At 35.9% G+C, this 21,129-nt stretch overlaps 1 protein-coding gene across 1 annotated transcript; it reads left to right on the top strand.

Moving 5' to 3' along the window:
• The first annotated feature begins 10,995 nt into the window (after positions 1-10,995).
• LOC138330559 (sulfotransferase 1B1-like) lies at positions 10,996-13,470 on the top strand. The gene is made up of 4 exons (XM_069278122.1): positions 10,996-11,170; positions 12,165-12,280; positions 12,792-12,978; positions 13,361-13,470. Exons 1-4 carry the CDS (start codon positions 10,996-10,998, stop codon positions 13,468-13,470), a joined length of 588 nt encoding a protein of 195 aa, XP_069134223.1.
• The last annotated feature ends 7,659 nt before the right edge of the window (positions 13,471-21,129 follow it).

Genomic DNA, 21,129 nt, shown 5'->3' with positions numbered 1-21,129 from the left:
GGTTTGGCATGATGGTCTTGTATATAAATTGAAAAAAAAGTATGGTATAAAAGATAATGTTCTCAATTGGCTTACAAATTATTTAATGGATAGACAGCAGAGAGTACTAATTGATGGATATGAATCATCTTGGATAACTTTATCAGCTGGTGTGCTTCAAGGTTCAGTACTAGGGCCATATATATTCTTAATCTATATAAATGATTTAGAAAATGAAATTTACTCTAATATCATTTTTTTGCAGATGACACATCACTCTTTGTTCTCATTAATAATAATCAAGTAACTGCTGCTGAAATTTTAGATAATGATCTTTTTAAGAATATCTCTTTGGGATGATAAATAGGGAATATTTTTTAATCCTTATAAAACTGAAGCAGCTATTGTTTCTAATAAACATAATGCCGATATTCTCCATCCCAATCTGACATTTATTTGTTTGTTTGTTTGATTAATTAACGTCCTATTAACAGCTATGGTCATGTAAGGACGGCCTCCCATGTATGCGGTGTGTTGCGTGTATGTTGTGCGAGGTGCGTGTTTCGGGAGACTGCGGTATATTCATGTTGTGTCTTCTTGTATCGTGGAACTTTTGCCATTTTTATAGTGCTATATCACTGGAGCATGCCGACGAACACACCAAGCAACACACCCCACCCGGTCACATTATACTGACAACGGGCGAACCAGTCGTCCTACTCCCTTTTCGCTGAGCGCTAAGCAGGAGCAGAAACTACCACTTTTATAGACTTTGGTGTGTCTCGGCCAGGGGACAGAACCCAGAGCCTTCCTCACAGGGGCGAACGCTCAACTCAAGGCCAAAAGTGAGGCGGTGCCAAGGGAGGCATTAGGAGAATAAAGTCAGTTAGGAAGAATAGAAAAGATAAGATCCTAAATTTAGTCACCTTTTACGATCATGCATTTCTTTCTTTGTTTAATTAACGTCCTATTAACAGCTATGGTCATGTAAGGACGGCCTCCCATGTATGCTGTGTGTTGCGTGTATGTTGTGCGAGGTGCGTGTTTTGGGAGACTGCGGTATATTCATGTAGTGTCTTCTTGTATAGTGGAACTTTTGCCCTTTTTATAGTGCTATATCACTGAAGGATGCCGCCGAAGACACCAATTAACACACCCCACCCGGTCACATTATACTGACAACGGGCGAACCAGTCGTCCCACTCCCTGTATGCTGAGCGCTAAGCAGGAGCAGAAACTACCACTTTTATAGACTTTGGTGTGTCTCGGCCAGGGGACAGAACCTAGAGCCTTCCTCACAGGGGCGAACGCTCAACTCAAGGCCAAAAGTGAGGTGGTGCCAAGGGAGGCATTAGGAAGGATAAAGTCAGTTTGGCCCTGCAGGTAGGGCGTTAGAATTGTACCTGCTGCCCCTATTGCATGATCGTAAAAGGCGACTAAATTTAGGATCTTATCTTTTCTATTCTTCCTAACTGACTTTATCTTTCCTAATGCCTCCCTTGGCACCGCCTCACTTTTGGCCTTGAATTGAGCGTTCGCCCCTGTGAGGAAGGCTCTGGGTTCTGTCCCCTGGCCGAGACACACCAAAGTCTATAAAAGTGGTAGTTTCTGCTCCTGCTTAGCGTTCAGCATACAGGGAGTGGGACGACTGGTTCGCCCGTTGTCAGTATAATGTGACCGGGTGGGGTGTGTTGCTTGGTGTCTTCGGCGGCATGCTTCAGTGATATAGCACTATAAAAAGGGCAACAGTTCCACTATACAAGAAGACACAACACGAACATACCGCAGTCTCCCAGTACACTCACCTCGCACAACATACACGCAACACACCGCATACATGGGAGGCCGTCCTTTCATGACCATAGCTGTTAATAGGACGTTAATTAATCAAACAAACAAACAAAAAAAAAAGGAAGAAGAGAAAAGATAAGATCCTAAATTTAGTCGCCTTTTACGATCATGCAATAGGGGCAGCAGGTACAATTCAAACGCCCTACCTGCAGGGTCAAAATAATACTGTAGCAAATGTGAAAAAAACAAAAACATCTTGGAGTCTACTTAAATATAACGGTTCTTGGTCAGACCACATCAATTACTATTCATTTTAGGCCACCTGAGACGAAGTCTCAAGTGACCTTTTTCGTCTCAGGTGACCTATTCTAATCGCCTTTTGTCCGTCGTCGTGCGTCGTATGCTAATGAATTATGTACTGATGCTTTTAGATATAGTGGATCTAGATCATTTAATATCATTTTATGCCAACTTATGTCCTTTTTTTCTGAAATGTGGTAGTGTTATATGGGCGTCCTAGTTCCAGACTTTGACACAGTATTACACAATTACAGTTTATAGAGAGAATCAATCACCTGTAAACAGACTGCCTCATATAAGGCCTCATTAAAACATTTTAATAGTTGCAAATGTTGCATTATGGGTTCATTTAATCCGTATTATTAAAATGGAATGTGTAATACATATGTATTGAATATGGGAATTTCATAATAAATTATTGTAATTAAATGTATACCATTTATGAACATTTAAAACAATATTAATGTCGCAACGCCATTCAGAAAGATAGAAAATACATTGCACCATTTGTCTTTTGTTTCACCAAGCAAATATGGAATTACAACACGTGAGAGATGGAAAGGGAAACATTTATACACACAAGAAATGTAACGGAAGGTCCTATCCTTGCATAATGGAGGGAAATATTCAGGATCAACTTCAAAATCTTGAACAAGTTTCCTTTAGAGAAGATGACGTTTTTCTCTGTCTATTCTTCAAATCAGGTTTGTCATTTCGTATTTCTTTATTAATAAGTAAAAGTATAAACATCACAGAATTATGTATTTTAAAGGTTACTATGATTAGAATTCCAATGATTTTTTTTAATTTGTAATTTGATGTAAAAAGCTCTTCACTATATACAAGACATTGAAATGGTAGTTATTTTCTAAAGAATAACAATGTTATTTGCTATTGATACGGCACCATAAAAATGACAAGAGTTCCATTATACACGAAGACACATATATCCTGCAGTGTGCCCAAAACACAAACCACAGACTTTTACACGCTACACACCACATACATGAGAGGCCGTCCTTAATATGACCTTGGCTGTAAATATGACGTTAATTACATCAAACAAACATTATTGGTTGGGATTTGATTATTATATTTACACATCCCATTCGGTCACATTTTGCTGGCAACGGGCTAACCAGTCGTCCCACTCCCTATTTACTGAGCGCTAAGTAGCAGTAGAAACTACCACATTATAGACTATGGTGTGTCTCTGCCAGAAGACAGAACCAGGAGCCTACCACACAGGGGCGAGCGCTCAACAGAAGACCAAAAGTGAGGCAATGCTAAGGGATACTTTAGGAATAATGAAGTCAGTCACATGTAATAAGAGGAGAAACGATAAAATTCTTGAATTAGTTGTCTTATACGATCATGCTATAGGAGCAGAGTCTAATAACCTATCTGTAGGGCCAGTGGTGATTGTACAAATTTGATGTGAATTCCGATGTACACTTTGTGAGTTAAGATTTTTTTTTTAAATGAGTCAGCTGCACGCTTGCATCGATCAGCAAAATGAAAAAGCGCGTTTAATACACAGATACAATGTGTGGTGTCAATTGAATGTGATCATTTTGTAAACGAAATGAAGTTTATACTCTCTCTTCCCGATAAACTAACATTCATTGACGTACTAGTATTCAATCGCCACCACAATGTTGTCCCACCTAACAAATGCCATTTTTAAGTTAAAAATCTCGATGATGGGAATATTCACCCAACGCCACACTCTCTGGGAGATTATAAGCATTTTTAGAGCAAGATCGTTTATATTTTGATGTCAAACGAAATAAGAAAGCCCATTATACAAGATTGTTGTATGTAGATCGGCTCTAACGTGAAACTGGCATGCAACAAAAGGGGCCTGGGTTTAGCAGACATATATTGTTATTACTGTGTGGGGAAAGCCTGGTGAAGGAAGAACTTGTTAGAAAATTCAAAACTGTGTAACCTGCTTACGATACATGTATAGGAGAGGGAAAGGAAATAATCGCAGCTAGACAATACGGAAAAAAACTTAATTTTCAGTTTGATTTGACTTTTTAATGCACGTCTGATTGATTAGATTTTGATAATAAGTTGTTTTGTATTATTTAGGGTTTTTTTTAATTATTTTTCAAAATATATTTGCCTACGTACCTACCATATTTTATTTGTCATTGAGGCAGGAAACAACTACTTTTGGCCTCACATTTGACGACAATGCAATGATGGTACCATATACCATATCAACACCCTATTTATATTTGATCCATTTAGGTGAGCCACTAAGCCATACATTTATCATATCACTAAGATTTTTGACTTTGACCTTCGCTTTGGTAAGAAAGCATCACTTGTCTCAATGGCCGCGCTTACACAGTCTCCACATGTTTTCACCAGGTGTAGGCTATAATCGATTGAATCACTTTGTACAATAAGGAAATCGCTCTTTTACACAATTTCATGATTTTTTTGATTTTTTTTTTTTTTTAATTTTGGATATTTCCAAAATTAGAAATATTCTAGTATAAAGGTATGTGCGCCACGGAACATTGAACTTAAATATGAGTATTTTCTAGTGCCTACAGACGTAAATGTACTTTTTGGAATGATGGGCATCATATATAACCATCAAGTTCCTGCAGGTAGGGCGTGAGAATTGTGCCTCCTGCTCCTATACTATTGCATGTTCGTAAAAGGCGAAACAAACAAATATAACTATCCATAACTTGCCCAGATTATGCAGCATTTGATTATGCAGATGCCTCTTCGAACTTTAGGGTAACCAATTCATAACAGTTCAACATTCAAGAATGGCTGAAATGTCACCTCCTTCAATTACCAAATAAAAAAAAAAAAAAAAAGAAAAAAAAAAAATCCGGGGGCAGGCCCCTCTGTACTAGAAGAGCTCCCTTTTGTTATATGCCCCTGTTTCCGTATAGGGCCTACGGACCTCTCGGGATACCATATTGTTGAAGGTAAACATACCTAGCGCAAACACTGCTTTTCTGATTTATCTACCGTTTAGTATAAGGTATTGAGACATCAAGTTCTGTACATTGGTTCTTTTAAGTGAGTGAGTTACAACATTTTTGCATATATAGCAGGACCCTTTATGTCGTGAAGTTCATGTCACTAACTTTCGAATTCATTTACAAGCAAGGACATGTAAACTAGCAACTATCTTAAACGTAATATTATTACATGAAGAAACCGGCTGCTACACTAGATATATGCAAAATCACTCCACCATATCTAGATTGTGGTCTACTTACAATTCCAATTATCATCAATGTCGGCGTTTAAGAAAAAAGCAATCAAAAGCAAAATGATGATGGGAATCTCACTGCAAGTCCGTTTAAAAATGTTTCAATAAATATTATACATGTTTATCATTAAATGATGCTTGTAGTGTAGGTTATCCGTCCAGGTAAGGCGATAGAAGGGTACCTGCTGCCGCTTATGTATGATCGTAAACTCTTAAACAAATGATAACGATTATTAATAAATATGGCTTATACTGAACAGATTCTTAGAATAGGGAAAACGAATTTTTCCTTGTCAGCAACTTTTTTCGTTCATTACAGCCTTTTTTACCAATTTCCGTTTTATATTCCAAAGATAGCATATGGAGATATATTCCCTTAGTGTAATAAAACCACCAATAAACATCCGAAAATCATATCTAAACATACATCACTTATTTTTGGTTCATGCCCTTAATGCTCTTAATCTATCAATTAGTTTCTATGTCGGTCAACTTATAAAAAGACTTTTACCCCTTATTTATGTTCATATTTGCGTCAGTAACACTAGAAATATAGGTAGATAACAACAAGAGGCCCAGAGGGCCTGTATCGCTCACCTGGTTATTGTAATACCAAGTAATATTCTGATTACAGGATAATTGTTTCTTTTTCTGAAGGACAAGTCAAAGCCAAAATTTATACAAACTCTGTTCCCCTTCCCTCAAGTATGTTTCTGGCCAAATTTGATTACATTCCATGCAGAACTCTATGACTAGTAGTGATTTAAAGGATTAACCTCTATTTCCCCTATTGGGCCCCGCCCCTCCTGCCCCCTGGGCTCAAAGCCAAAATTTATACAAAACTCTGTTCCCCTTACCTCAAGTATGTTTCTGGCCAAATTTGGTAACATTTCATTCAGAACTCTATGACTAGTAGTGATTTAAAGGATTTACCTCTATTTTCCTTATAAGGCCCCGAACCTCCTGCCCCCCGGGGGTCAGAGCCAAAATTTATACAAACTCTGTTCCCCTTCCCCCAAGGATGTTTATGGACAAAGGACCTCTTTCACGAACAATGGAAATTTGCCCACGAACCAATTTTATTAAAACTAAATGTTACATGTAGCAACATTAAAGGTAGGTTTAGCCCAACCAAATAATTTTTTTTGTGAAATGCGATAACCGGAAGAAAAGATATTAAAATATTAAAATATCTCAATTTAATTTCTTTATGTTTTTGAGATTGAACAAATGTGTCTTGAATACAAAATTGAAGGAAATCCTTGATTTATTACGGTGTCCGTCAGACAAAATAATATGCAAATGAAGCTGCGATGGATTGTGTTGTCAAAGTTTGGCGCATGCGCATTGTCACGCACTAAAAGTAAACAAAATGGCTGAACGAAAGTGTTTGAGATGAAAAAAATATATATCTGAATCGGCAACAAAGTGGAGGAAAATATAATGGATTCGGTAGCACCCTATGATATCTATAAAAAATTAAATTCAGAGATGGCATGTAGCAATAGAAGAAACAGAAGCCACATCTCAAGCGGAACTTGCCGGGATCTGTTGGGGCGACTCGTGTAACGGCATTACACGTGGCGAGTTAAATTTCAACACATATGCCAGCGCACAAACAGCCGCAGACTAACTACATGTATATTTGGTGTACAAAGTTAGCGAGCATATGTAAGTAACATGAAGTGTTTTAGATTATATGATATGTATAAACAGTCCCTCGCACTTCGATTTGTTGTTGTTGTTTTTTAACTATACATGCCGTGGCAATACTGTCACTTCTGTTTGACATTTTGTTGCACGCTTCCGTTTGTTGCTGCGGCCTCGTTTTGGAAACAATACGTTATGTTCTATGTAAAGCTTGACTTCGCTCTATTTTTAGAGGAGTATTTTCCTGGTCAAGCTAGGAAACTGACCACCCATATTGTTCGCTGTATGCATTGAAAATTAATAGGTTAAATTTCAATTTCGTAGTCTTTATATTTCATTGGGCGAAACCTACCTTTAATCCAAACCCTTGAAATACGTTTAAAAATTCAAAAGGTCCCAGGGGTCTGTGCTGTGGCCAAATTAATGTTGCCCAGTAGAGGTGTATGACAGGGTTCCATTTTTGATCCAAAAAAGTATCAAAATAATGTTTTATGTCATAAAACTGTATTATTTTCTGAAGAGTATAAATAATTACATATTATGATCACAAATATGTAGGCAAAATGTGACAAATAAAATTTTGGCTACATTTTAAAGACAGAAAATATCGAAATTTTGGGTGTTATTTTCGGCCATGTCAATTATTAACAATGGTGATTCACCCACTTCCAGTTTGAGTGCACCAAAAATATTTTCTAAAAAGTTGGCTCATTACCTGAAGTAAATATTGTGAAAATTTCAGAAAAATTGTGGACCGGTAAATTTGTCGTTTAAAGGTCTTAGTGAGGCAAGGTCTATTTTTAGCAGTATTACACCGTGGTCGCACCACGGCCCTTTTCATTCATAAAATTGAGAAAATAAAGAAACTAATTTCTGAATTTCATTTAATACTCATTAGTTACATTAAATGTAAAGTAATATATGATTTTATAACCTATATATTGTAGAATAATCAAAATATTGAATTACAATAACAAAGTATTTCGAAATTTTTAAGGCATTGTCGTTCACTTTTTAAGCTAGATGATGATTGCAACTGCATTCTCAGAAATATTCTTAAATAATAACAATATCAAGAAAAAAAAATGGGTGGGAGTAGATTATTATGTAAGAGAATCAAGTTTTTACCAATTTTCACACATCCAGTGTATTAGTACATATATGTATAATGTTGTTATTTCTCAAAATATTAGTGCTTTCAAAGTGTTAGCAATGGCATCAAATCACACCATTACAAGTTTTTGTTTAATAAAAAACCCGACAAATTGATATATGATTTTTTTCCGTTCAAAATTGTATTAATTTTACTATATTAAGTATTTCTTAGCAGTTTAGTATTTAGATTGTTCAGAACATTTTGTGATTCTTCAGAATTTTCATGAATTCCATAAAGGTTAAGTAAGGTTTTTTTCAGTTAAAAAAATAACAGCACCTTTAATGGTTAATGAAACTGTCAAAAGTTTTTGAGGTTCACAGTTTTATTTCTCATAATTAGCTTTGTGTATCGTAAATACATCATAATATCAATCAAAATGACATCAGGTTTATCATTTTATGTAATAAATTTTGATTTTAAAAGAAATTTGGTTATCACAACATGAATTATACATGTCAGGGGGATCCAAATAAATTAATTTATATGTGACACAAAGCTACGTAACATACACTATATGTAAAGCACGGCATTTAAATGATTTCCAGTTTGATCAGACACTCTCATTTCCTGGTTGACTGTTTCTTCATTATCTCTGTACGATTAATACCATATCCGCCAATTAACATTTTTCGAGATGTTTTTTGTCCATAAGGATTACTTCAGAATTACTTATAAAACTCATATTATTCTAAACTCAAAGTCAGTTTATATAGTATGGAATAAAACGGTTTCATCGCCACACACTCTTTACCACGGGGATATACACCATGTACATGTACTGTGATCGAAGCCTTTCTTTTGTGTCTAATACTTAGTTAAGCTGTTTAATTTTCTAATTATATAATAATACTAACATGTAATTCAAATATGATTATTGACAATAAAGATAAATCATGTTTTGATGATCTTCTTACAGGTAACGTCTATTTTCATTATTAAAACTGTTACATTCAGTTAGTTATTTTGCAAGATTAAAGAAGTATTTGCCATTAATGTATCTAAATCTGAAATGATACATGAATGAGTTTCCCGACCAAATTAAACTTAAAATCTAAAACAATCTAATATGTAAAAGTGATGAGATTTATATTTGTTAGCATAAATCAACATAAATGTTAATCAGACACCGTTAGATTTGTGATTAATGATACAAAATATTCATAGCATTATGTAACGTTACTAAAAATAAAACTTGCTATATTATAACCTTTAAACGACAATTTTACCGGTCCACAATTTTTCTTAAATTTTCACAATATTTACTTCAGGTTATGAACCAACTTTTTCGAAAATATTTTTGGTGCACTCAAACTGGAAGTGGGTGAATCACCATTGTTAGTAATTGACATGGCCAAAATTAACACCCAAAATTTCGATATTTTCTGTCTTTAAAGTGAACAGTCGGGCAAGGATGACTAAAGTCGGTAAAAATGGTGTGAATGTATCCAGTATAATTTCTTATGGAATAGAAAAATAAACTTCCTCGTCAAAATCTGTCTGCGTAAGTAGAAATTAATTTAAAGTACCTCCCGGCTGACTATGTCCGTGGTTACATTTCCACGCAGCCTCGCTTTCAATGCTTTCAACTTTTCTTTATTTCAATGGTCAGAACTGGGAAACGTAAGCAGAACTTGACCGTCGTATTAATATGCGAGAACTTTTGGAAGGCCAATGAACGCATTTAGAATGGTTTTCTTTGCCCGACTATTCATTTTAAAGTGTAGCAAAAATTTTATTTGTCACATAATATGTAATTATTTATACCCTTCAGAAAATAATTTTGATACCATTTTGGATCAAAAAGGGAACCCTGTCATACACCTCTACTGGGCAACATTAAAGTGACAAATTTGGCCATAGCACAGGCCCCTAGGACCTTTTGATTTTTTTAAACGTATTTCAAGGGTTTGCATTTATGTTGCTACATACAACATTTGATTTCAATAAAATTGGTTCGTGGGCAAATTTCCATTGTTCGTGAAAGAGATTCTTTGGTTACGTTCCATTCAGAACTCTATGACAAGTAGCGATTTAAAGGATTTACCTCTATTTCCCCTATTGAGCCCCGCCCCTCCTGCCCCCGGGGGGTCAGAGCCAAAATGTATACAAACTCTGTTCCCCTTCCCCATAGGATGTTTCTGGCCAAATTTGGTTACATTTCATGCAGAACTCTATGACTAGTAGCGATTTAAAGAATTTACCTCTATTTCCCCTATTGGGCCCCGCCCCTCCTGCCCCAGGGGGGTCAGGGTCACCATTTGTGCAAAATCTGATCCCCTTCCCCTAAGGACGTTTCTGACCAAATTTTGTTAAAATCCATGCAGGACTTTATGACAAGTAGCAGTTTAAAGGAAATATTGAAGTACGGACGACGGATGCCGCGCCATGGCAAAAGCTCACCGGCCCTTCGGGCCAGGTGAGCTAAAAATGAGGATGATTTTATATTAAGTTTGTTTTCAAGATATTAGAGTTTAAAACATTTTGATGTTAGCCATTTTGAAAAACCAGGTAGCCGACAGTTTTTACAAATAACTTATGACCATATTTGCATTAAGTAACCCTGAAAATATAGGTATAGAACAAAATCAGGATTCTACATCATTTGGTTTTCAAGATGTTAGAATACGAATATTTTCATGGACGTCATAACCGTCATAGGCAAGATCCGATTGGAGCCCTGTTCTCAAATTTTTATTTCGTATCATAACATTTAAATATAATTATATTTGAAGGAACACACTGGATACACAACATCATTTCATTGTTGCGAACTGGTACCATGGAATACAAAGCCGAGCATCCAATATTAGAATTCGAAGACATAAATAGACTGGAAAACTTGGACGAACCTCGGATCTTTGTTACGCATATGCCGTACGACATTCTGCCATCAGGCATAAAAAGAGGCATAGGAAAGGTTGTGTACGTGATTCGGAATCCTAAAGACGTCTTTGTGTCGTGCAAGTTTTTCTTACAATCATTCACGCCAAACGTATATAACGGGGATATGGACGGCTTCCTAAAGATCTTTCTGTCGGATGAACGTAAGCTATGTGTTTTTGACTGAAACCTTATTCGATTCTTTTAACATTTAAATCGACTGTCGCCCGTGGTCAATGATATGCAAACGTTATGTTTTACTGATGACAGAGCCTTAACAATATTTGCCATTTGGACACTTGTTGATGTTTAATCTTGTAACAAAAATGTCGGTGTCTGCATAATCTGAACCTTTCTCCAGGTAGGGCAAAGTAGCATGTATTTTTTGTGGGATATCATTTATTATTCTTTTTTTATTCTGAAGTATATTGAGCAGCTCCAACTTCTCAATGACGGTAATAGCCAAAAAAAAAGTTGCAAAAGAAAATACTACTCTATGTGATCTGTTTTAATAGATAAATATTGCCATTTGTCGGCAATGCAACACTATTCAAATGTAGGAGGAAAGTTCCTCACATCGACGACATAGTTAATTATGGTAGACGCCAAGATAAAGTGACCTTTTTTTCAACAATCAGTCTTCCTCATTTGGTTACAGGGGCAATTCAGTCTAGAGTACATTAAAATGTGCACAAATATCGGAAACAACTCGATTCTAATGGAAGTTAGATTATTTCGTTTTATTGTGATATTCGAGAATTTTCCCACTTTGATGAAATGTTCAAACTTGAAAATTACACATTGTGGCCGGACGTCTTGTATGCTGAATCCTGACCCTTGCCAGTGTAGTAAAGCAAATGTTGTCTTGAAATACTCAAATCAAATACTACTCTTACAGTAGTGCGTTTACCTTATTAGGTGATTGTTCTTGTCTAAAAACGTTGTTTAATGTATTGCATTTATTTAACCGTATTGCTATACGATTTGAAAATTCAACAAGATCAATGGAAATACTTAACAATGTCGTAATTTTTTAAAAATATTTTTGTAAAAACATTTATGTCATATTTTGCTTCGTGGTTATGCAACAGAATTAACCTCACTGAATTCAGTGAATTTTTCCCTTTACTTGACTTGACAATTATTCGACCCTTTCAGTTGGCGGTTTTGGGACTGGAGGGTCTTGGTCAACTCACACCAAAGAATGGGATGATGGGATAACATCTAACCCAAATCTGCAGGTTCACATTATCAAGTACGAGGAATTGAAAAAAGTATGGAAAATTCCAATACAACCATTAAGGGTCACTACCTTTCCGAAATGGGACTGTGAAACGAGATTGATAATTGTTAAGCTTTGCGTTAATACTACACTTAAAAACTTCTGCATAATTTTAATTAAATTAAATGTTAATTTTCATCACGCGGGTCGTATTATGTTTCTAGCTGTCGTTAATTATATTATCATTCCACCTGACGGTAAAACAGTACAATGAATTTCCACTGTTAACATACGCAGGAAAACACGTATTTGTTTTGGTGTTTATTTTATTTTCATTTAATTGTTGAGAAGGTGATGATAAGTGTAGAATTAACGGTAAGTTGATAACTTTTGCAACTCTACAACACTATCAGTCTTGTTAATATGTTCCCATTTTAAAAAGTAAAAGTCATTTCGGAAATGTATCGAGCCATTAAATGACTCGTGCATTTGGTCTTTCACTATACGGATAAAAGTATTCTTATTTCTTTTCTTAAAATTATTAACTTGTGTTTGTTTATTAGGATACATACGGCGAAATTGAGAAGCTTGCTAAGTTTCTAGATGTAAAATACAGTAAAGAATTGTTGGGAAACATCGTGAAAGAAGTTGCATTCGATAAAATGAAGGCAGTACACAAAACAGAGTCTGGTGTCACGGAAAAATGGACTCACATTTGCAAAGATGGCAGACTGCCAGTATATCGAAAAGGTAGGAAAATACTATATGAAACTATAGACAATATACATATGAATATTGAATAGATGTAAATTTTGTACAAAAGTAGTTACATTATGGAAAGGTATATATTGATTTTAACAGATGTCGGTAAAATCTGCAATATATGGAATATATATATACATCTTTATACATTTTGGACAGGTGTATGTAAAATATATGGCAACGTTGGATGTTAATTTTGTACAAGAGTTATACTAAATTATGCGAAAATATAGAACATATACGTAAATTATAAATCGGGTTCATTGCCTTATGTTGTGTCTAAAGGAGTCGTTGTGCGATTTCCTACGATATCAAAGATACATGTATCAAAGAAAGTACAACAGGTAAATAAAAATTTGTATATTTACAGGAATCGTCGGAGACTGGAAAAACCACTTGACTGTTAAACAAAATGAATTATTCGATGCTGTAATAGAGGAGAAATTGTCAGGAAGAAATATTGAACTGATATACGAGTAACTGCAATAACAAATGAATATACTACGCATGCCCAAAACACAGTCACTTGTCACATGCAATACATGGTGCTAATAATTCCCTAAACGAACTAAGCTTTTAACAGAAAGCTACAAAGCCAATGGAAATTAATCAGGACTGTCTTTATATAAAGTGACAGATCAGAAAAATATCATGTGTATGTCCTCTTTGGATAATGTTATTGCTTTTAAAGGTATGCATATCTCTTAAAGTTTTAATTCATACCATAACCGAACACCTTCAAACTAGTTTGTAAATTTCAATTGGCTCAGGACTGACACTATAACCTCACCAACCAAAAAGGGAATTTATCATACTTCTCCTATAACTCCCGTTGGTATAGTGGTATGTATAACATGTACTGTAGGCTCGTTCTGAACGACGTTATGACGTAATAATGCAATGCGTAATTTTTGTGCGTACTTAAATGCTACCGGAATGAACAACCCCAATTGTACAATGTTATTTCGCAACAATATTTGTAGTTATGTTATTAGAATGTTGAATATCATAAAGACGGAACATATTGTTTAAAAAGTTGGAAACATATTTATGATTTTATGCTTATTTCAATGGACTTATGATGTCACAAGAAGAGGCTCCACTGACGTGGGCAGTGGGGAATTTGATTTGGTAATAGCGATTACAATGTACATCACAGGTTGGCTTAAAAATAATAGAAAACGGAACTATAAGCATTAAATTGCCTTCTTGGTGCGTTATTCAATTTGTCTGCAACTCGGGGAGAATTATAGGACCATAACTCCCCCAAGAAGGCAATTTCATGCTTAACCTAATATCAGAATTATAGGACCATAACTCCCCCAAGAAGGCAATTTCATGCTTAACCTAATATCAGAATATATGTACATATATATATATATACATTATCTCTTAATATATGAAGTTTTACCAGATTTACAAGAAAATAAGAACTAAATAAAAAGACAGGCGAAATTGGCATATATTATGGTAAATGTCTTGTCAGTTTTGCATAAAGTTGTACTCTTCTTAATTATAAATAGGAGCGTATGTCTTTCATATTGTTTTCAGCCTGTTTTTTAAGTCGGTCGGTTTTCTTCATAAACAGTTGATATTTAGCAGTGCACAGATGTCTTACGCTACCCTTACAGGAGTGAAAAAAAATATTTCAAAGCACTAGCTCAATGGTAAGTAGACAACAAAATTTCACTTTTCCGGCCTAAATATCTACTAGCTCAGCCAAAAAAAAATGGAAAATTTATGACGCCAGTATTTATTACATGAATTTAGATTGAAAGATTGTTTTTGTATCTAATTTCATTTTTATATTTAAATTCAAATAAATATATTTTAAAAAATCTTTAATCTGTGAAGATATTTCTAGAACACATAAATAAGTTTCAGATTTTTTTTAAACCATGAAAATGAGTCTGGATTCCGGACCCTTGATCCGGATGTAAGAATATAACCATCACAAATATGGCTACCTGCTGCTGGCATAGCTTGGCTGCCTACTTATTCTTGGCTGCCTACTTATTTGAGGTTCTTTAACATCGTTTAGGTAATCATTAAATTTTACTGTTCCGATAGCTGAGATGACTTATTTGGTGGTTTGTATATTGTTTTTCTAGAACTTTTGTTGCAAAGTAAGCAACTTTCACATGAAATAGTACGCATCACTATGATGATCTTAAGATTTCAGATTAAATTTTTATGTTTTTCGTTTTCAAATACATTTGAAAAATGTCGCTAGCACTAGGCTAGGAGGCTAACATTTCCACTAGCCCAAGCTGAAAATAGGAAAATTTACTATAATAGCTAAAGTGTTTTAAGGTTAATAGGAAAAAAGTGTAATGTAAAGATGGCTTGGTTGTTTGATTAATTAACGTCCTATTAACGGTCAGGGTCATGTAAGAACGGCCATATATGCAATGTTTTTTGTGTGAATTTGTATATACGAGCGATGTTCCGAAATTAATGTTACTTAGCGCAATATCTTGTGGAAATCGTGCTAAATGGGCTTAAAAATACCTCGTGGCGATAGCGTGATATCTGATGCGTGATATAGGTAAATATCTCGCTCACAATTACACTGACCTTGGGGCTGTGTACATTGTTTTGTAGCGCACTCGTTACACTCTACAAATATGGTTGGCAAGAGAGTTGAAAACGTAATTGAAACTAGGGCCTATATCAAAGATAGGTCTCTACTTGGCTTAAAGCCGGTGGACATTCATCGTGAGGTGTGTGATATATATGGGAAGGGTCAAATGCCATATATGACTAGTTGTAGGTGGGTTGCTCGATATAAGTCGGGACACCAGCAGATTGAAGATGCTGCCCACACAGGTCGCCCTGCAACAACAATAACAAAGCACAACATTGAACTAATTAGGCAAATCCTTGAAAAAGATGCAAGGTACACTGTCCGGCAGTTAGCTTAAATGACAGGCTTGTCTTTAGCACGTATTCATTGCATTTTAAAGAAACATCTTAAGCTGGGCAAGATCAATGCCAGGTGGATACCCCATTTACTAACTGACAACCAAAAGAGGTCCCGGGTTGACAAGGCTAAATCCTTATTGAAGAAATACCCAAACTACAGCAAAAAGGCTTTTGATAATTTGGTCACAGGTGATGAAACATGGGTGTATTTTGTCGAACCCAAAAGAAAATGCTCTAATAGAATCTGGGCAAACAAAAACGCCAGGCGCCCTAGCAATGCTAAAAGAATACGCACCGTGAGGAAGGTTTTGTATGTCATATTCTTTGATAACAAGGGTCCAATTATTCAAATCCCTGTTCCAAAAGGCAAAACTATCACAGCGAAGTATTATCGAGACGTTGTACTTCGAAAACTTAAGAAAGTCTGCAAACGCCGCCGCCCGCAGACAGGTTTGAAGTACCTCAGGCTCCTACATGATAATGCGCCAGCACACAAGGCGCGCATTGTAACGGAGTTTTTGAAGGCAGAAAAGGTCACTGTCCTCCCCCACCCTGCATATTCACCAGACTTGGCCCCCTGTGACTTTTTCTTGTTCCCCAAACTAAAATTTCACCTGTCTGGAACAAAATATAAATCAATACAATCACTGGAAACACTATGTCTTATACAGTACAATCCTTTAAATCAAATAATGTTAAAGATCATATTAGAGAAAGTAATATAGGTGACATATAAGTACAATGTAAGTCACTTGACATAAGTGAAATAAAACACATTTCTTTTCATTTTTACTGTAGTTTGATTGTATAGATAACATGATGTTTGGTTTCCAGCATGTTTTTTTATATTGTAAACGAGCATGCCCTGTTCAAGGTAAAATGTGTTAAATATCCGAGAATTCCGGAGTTACTGGAAACATTTTAGAAAACTTTGGCCTTTCTCCAAGCTCTATCCAATTGGAAAATACAAACGTAACAGACACAAACGAAACTAGCTATTGATTAAAGTGTCACTATTTTCAGTATTTACATTACCTATTAAAATTTGTTTGTTTAATTAATTAACGTCCTATTAACAGCTATGGTCATGTAAGGACGGCCTCCCATGTATGCAGCATGTTGCGTGTATGTTGTGCGAGGTGCATGTTTTGGGATACTGCGGTATATTCATGTTGTGTCTTCTTGTATAGTGGAACTGTTGCCCTTTTTATAGTGCTATATCACTGAAGCATGCCGCCGAATTATTATGCTCAAAACTGTGCTCTGGTGAGAACGTTCTCAAAACTCTTATTCACAAAACTTTCTGAGAACGTTCTCAGTTGAGAACGGTCACTTAGAGAACTCTCTAATGTTTGGGGTTTGATTTTCATATTACGCGACAATCCGCGCACCTGTAAATAAGCAGACGACAAGATATGGCTGACAACAACAGTCAAGGTGGCCAGGAGCGGAAGAAAAAGACTGTGGACTGCGGAGGAGGAGACAGCCTTGATCCAAGCAGTCCATTCTAACGAAAATGTATTGTTTGGATCAATGTCTGGGCCTGGCACAACAATATTAATTGCTAATAGAAAAGAGACATGGGACAACATCATCCAAGTCCTAAATTCGTAAGTACCATGAAAACACACATGAAATAATAAAATAATTTTCAGAAGACGTACATATACCATTATGAAAAGGGTATTAAATTGATAATCATAAGCTAACACAATTATGCATAGCGAAAAACACTAATTTTACAGAAGCAACCTGTAGTTGAGGCCTGGCGTTATTTGTTTACGCGTTACGCGCGTCATCCAATCACGTTTCGTATTTATTTTTAGAATATCAAATTTGTTATTGAATAGACATCAGACCATGTGATGCGATCCATATTTACAGACGAAGGAGATCTTTTGTCATTGACCAGATCAAGCTGACCATTGCGATAAGTTTAATTTCTGGCTCATGCCTATTAGTTTAATAATAAATCCCACTGAACTTAAGTATTGTTTACAATTTACGTGATTAAGCTGAGTATTTTATATTGTGATAATGTAGGCCTACTAACATGTATGTACAATGTATTTGGATACGTTATAATTTTCAAATATCATTATCATAGTTCGTTTTCAACTACAGAAAGCTTACTATAATCTACAATGTACATACATACACAGGATAAGTATATAAAAATACACCTATACACATTAACTTAAAGACTTTTAAAAGACTTGTCTTGCCATTCTGATTCAGGTGACCACAACGGGCGAACCAGTCGTCCTACTCCCTGAATGCTGAGCGTTAAGCAGGAGCAGAAACTACCACTTTTATAGACTTTGGTGTGTCTCGGCCAGGGGACAGAAATCAGTCTTCCTCACAGTGGCGAACGCTCAACTCAAGCCAAAAGTGAGGCGGTGCCAGGGGAGGCATAAGGAAAGATAAAGGCAGTCAGGAAGAAGAGAAAAGATAAGATCTTAATTTTAGACGCTTTTTACGATCATGCAATAGGGGCAGCAGGTACAATTGTAACGTCCTGAATACAGGGCGGCTGTTTCCCGATACAGTCGTGCGACGTCATATTTTAATCGTGACATCATTATTTCCTGTGACGCTACAATAGTGTTATATATAATTACATATGTGTCACATTACAAAAAAATCGGACTGAAAGAGTTAGTTATGTGATAAATGTATGTACATGTATGTGATTTGTATTGGCCAGACTGGGGTTGAACACAGGACCTCCAGACTTTAGCTGACTATGCCAAATAAGTCGCCTCGGGGTTGAAGGTTAAACTTTCTGTTTCTGCATGGCCTGACACAAACTTTTAACTAGGCCTCGTCTTTACGCATAGAATCACCAATATATCTAGGTCTTCTAGAGCTAGAGTATCTTTTATCCTGCAACTGTCCCAGATACTGACTGATAACTACTGCCGGATAAACTTGTGCTTTATCCGTCAATACGATCACGTGAATTTGTTTCATATCCGACGGAACTTTTTCTAACTTGAACCTTCCGTTGAATGAAACGCCATTCAGTCCCGCTAAAACGTGACGTAATTTTTATGATATCGAAAATCTCGTATGTCGGTGTCATCTTTTTCTGGGCTCATGGCAAAGGTATGTATTGTAAAGTTATTCCTTAATGGGTATTTATTGTATTTTGATTATCTTTATCATGTTTCAGTGATATATCACACTGAATATAATTACGAATACTGTTTTTGACTGCGCTGATTTATTTCCCACTGCAGTTAAAAGGAGTACACTCTCATTCGGTTTAGTGAATTAATCTTTACCTCCGCATCAAAGAAGCGTCTCGCTTCGAGCGAAACCAAGTAATTTGTTAGTTTGATTCATTAACGTCCTATTAACAGCTAAGGTCATGTAAGGACGGCCTCCCGTGTATGTGGTGTGTTGCGTGTATGTTGTGCAAGGTGCATGTTTTGGTAGACTGCGGTATTTTCGTGTTGTGTCTTCTTGTATAGTGGAACTGTTGCCCTTTTTATAGTGCTATATCACTGAAGCATGCCGCCGAAGACACAAAGCAACACACCCAACCCGGTCACATTATACTGACAACGGGCGAACCAGTCGTCGCATGCACTCCCTGTACGCTGAGCGCTAAGCAGGAACAGAAACTACCACTTTTATAGACTTTGGTGTGTCTCGGCCAGGGGACAGAACCCAGAGCCTTTCTCACATGGGCGATATCTGTCAAACACCGATTCAAGCCCAAGGTATTCCACTCCAAAATCTCCCAAATTATATATCAATGAGGCGCTAACCAAGGCTAGGAGTCAAGTTTATGCTAAGGCTAGATACTTAAAATTACAAAATCATCATCTCCGGTACCTGGACCAAAGATGGACGTATTGTTATCCGCAACACAAGTGGAGAAAAGTCACAAGTGACCAGTTTGGAAGAGTTATCCGCATATCCTGATCAACTACCACGTAAACCTGGAATACGAACCGCCATGGATTGGATTCCTGGAACACCAGGGACAGGTGCTCGTGCCAAATTTAGAAGTTCTACGAGTACATAGCTTTAATAAACTCTTAAGATGATAATCGTCTTCCTACACCGTTTACAAGCATATATAATTACTGTGTATAATCATATTGTACATACTGTGTACATACACAACTACATGTACACGTACTCAATGTAAGCCTAAATCAACAATTCTCTTCTCTCACGTATTAAAATGTTTTTTTTCTCTAACTATACGCAATACCTAGTATGAATCATTAGTTACAGTGCTGAAACTGTTTTATGAAATGTTAAGTAGTTGTATGCATGTACAGTATACATGTGGTTAAACCATTAAATGTATATTAGTTTCGGGATGATTAGATTTAGCTAATATCTATTTATGTACAGGGAAACTGTAATAAGCTTAGACAATGTCTATTCTAAAAACTACACTATACACAAGTATGCATGCAAGCACATGTAACAACCATACATGTAGCGTGTACTTTTAATCTTATAAATATATAATATAACTTCGTTGTATCATTTGCTCAATCTTACTTCATTGCTCAATCTTATTAAAATGTTGTTTCCTAACACATGCTGTGTATTAATAAATATTAATAAACATTTTTGTAATTTAATGCTAGCTAATGCAAATAACGGCCTATCAGAGATTCATGAGTAATCTGATCGTCAAGCAGTATTGCATGTAATATGATGTATATTGTTATGTAAACGAAATCAACATTGTTTCAGTATACATACTCATTTTCTGTAGATCCTTCTTCTGTTGTGAAAATATACATTGTAATTCCCAATTACTGACATCTTGCTGCAAATATCAGGAGATTAAGCGTCTAAGCACAAAGTAGATATCATTACTTTGTCACCTTTCTTGATAAGATCACCGATCCACGTGTAGTTATGTTTTTGTTTTTGGCGTGCTTTTTTTGTTTTTGGCGTGCTTTCCAATATTAGTACTCATAAATGCGACTCATTGGATTACAGACAGTGGTTCGTAACGTTGTATATAACACATATTTATCGTAACTTGATAACGGTTTAATTATATGTTGATTATCGCTTAATAGCTCGGTAAAGATAAGGACTTGTATACGTTCCTGGTAACGATGATTTAAAATAATATATCATAAGTCCATATTTATATTTTTCTCACACACTTAATACACGCCGTTTTATATTTGAACAAACTGTAATGACCATCAAAAGGGTAAGCCGGGTAAT

Source organism: Argopecten irradians, chromosome 9, assembly GCF_041381155.1.
Source record: "Argopecten irradians isolate NY chromosome 9, Ai_NY, whole genome shotgun sequence".
Taxonomy (NCBI): Eukaryota; Metazoa; Mollusca; class Bivalvia; order Pectinida; family Pectinidae; genus Argopecten; species Argopecten irradians.
The sequence above is the reverse complement of the archived record's forward strand: the minus strand, read 5'-3'. Positions and strand labels throughout refer to the sequence as shown.

Bases quoted from the DNA above. Each gene is read 5' to 3' on its own strand.
- LOC138330559 (XM_069278122.1), top strand. From the start codon at position 10,996: ATGCCGTACGACATTCTGCCATCAGGCATAAAAAGAGGCATAGGAAAG. The intron at 11,171-12,164 runs GTAAGCTATGTG...CGACCCTTTCAG, and splicing joins GATCTTTCTGTCGGATGAAC to TTGGCGGTTTTGGGACTGGA. The intron at 12,979-13,360 runs GTAGGAAAATAC...GTATATTTACAG, and splicing joins ACTGCCAGTATATCGAAAAG to GAATCGTCGGAGACTGGAAA.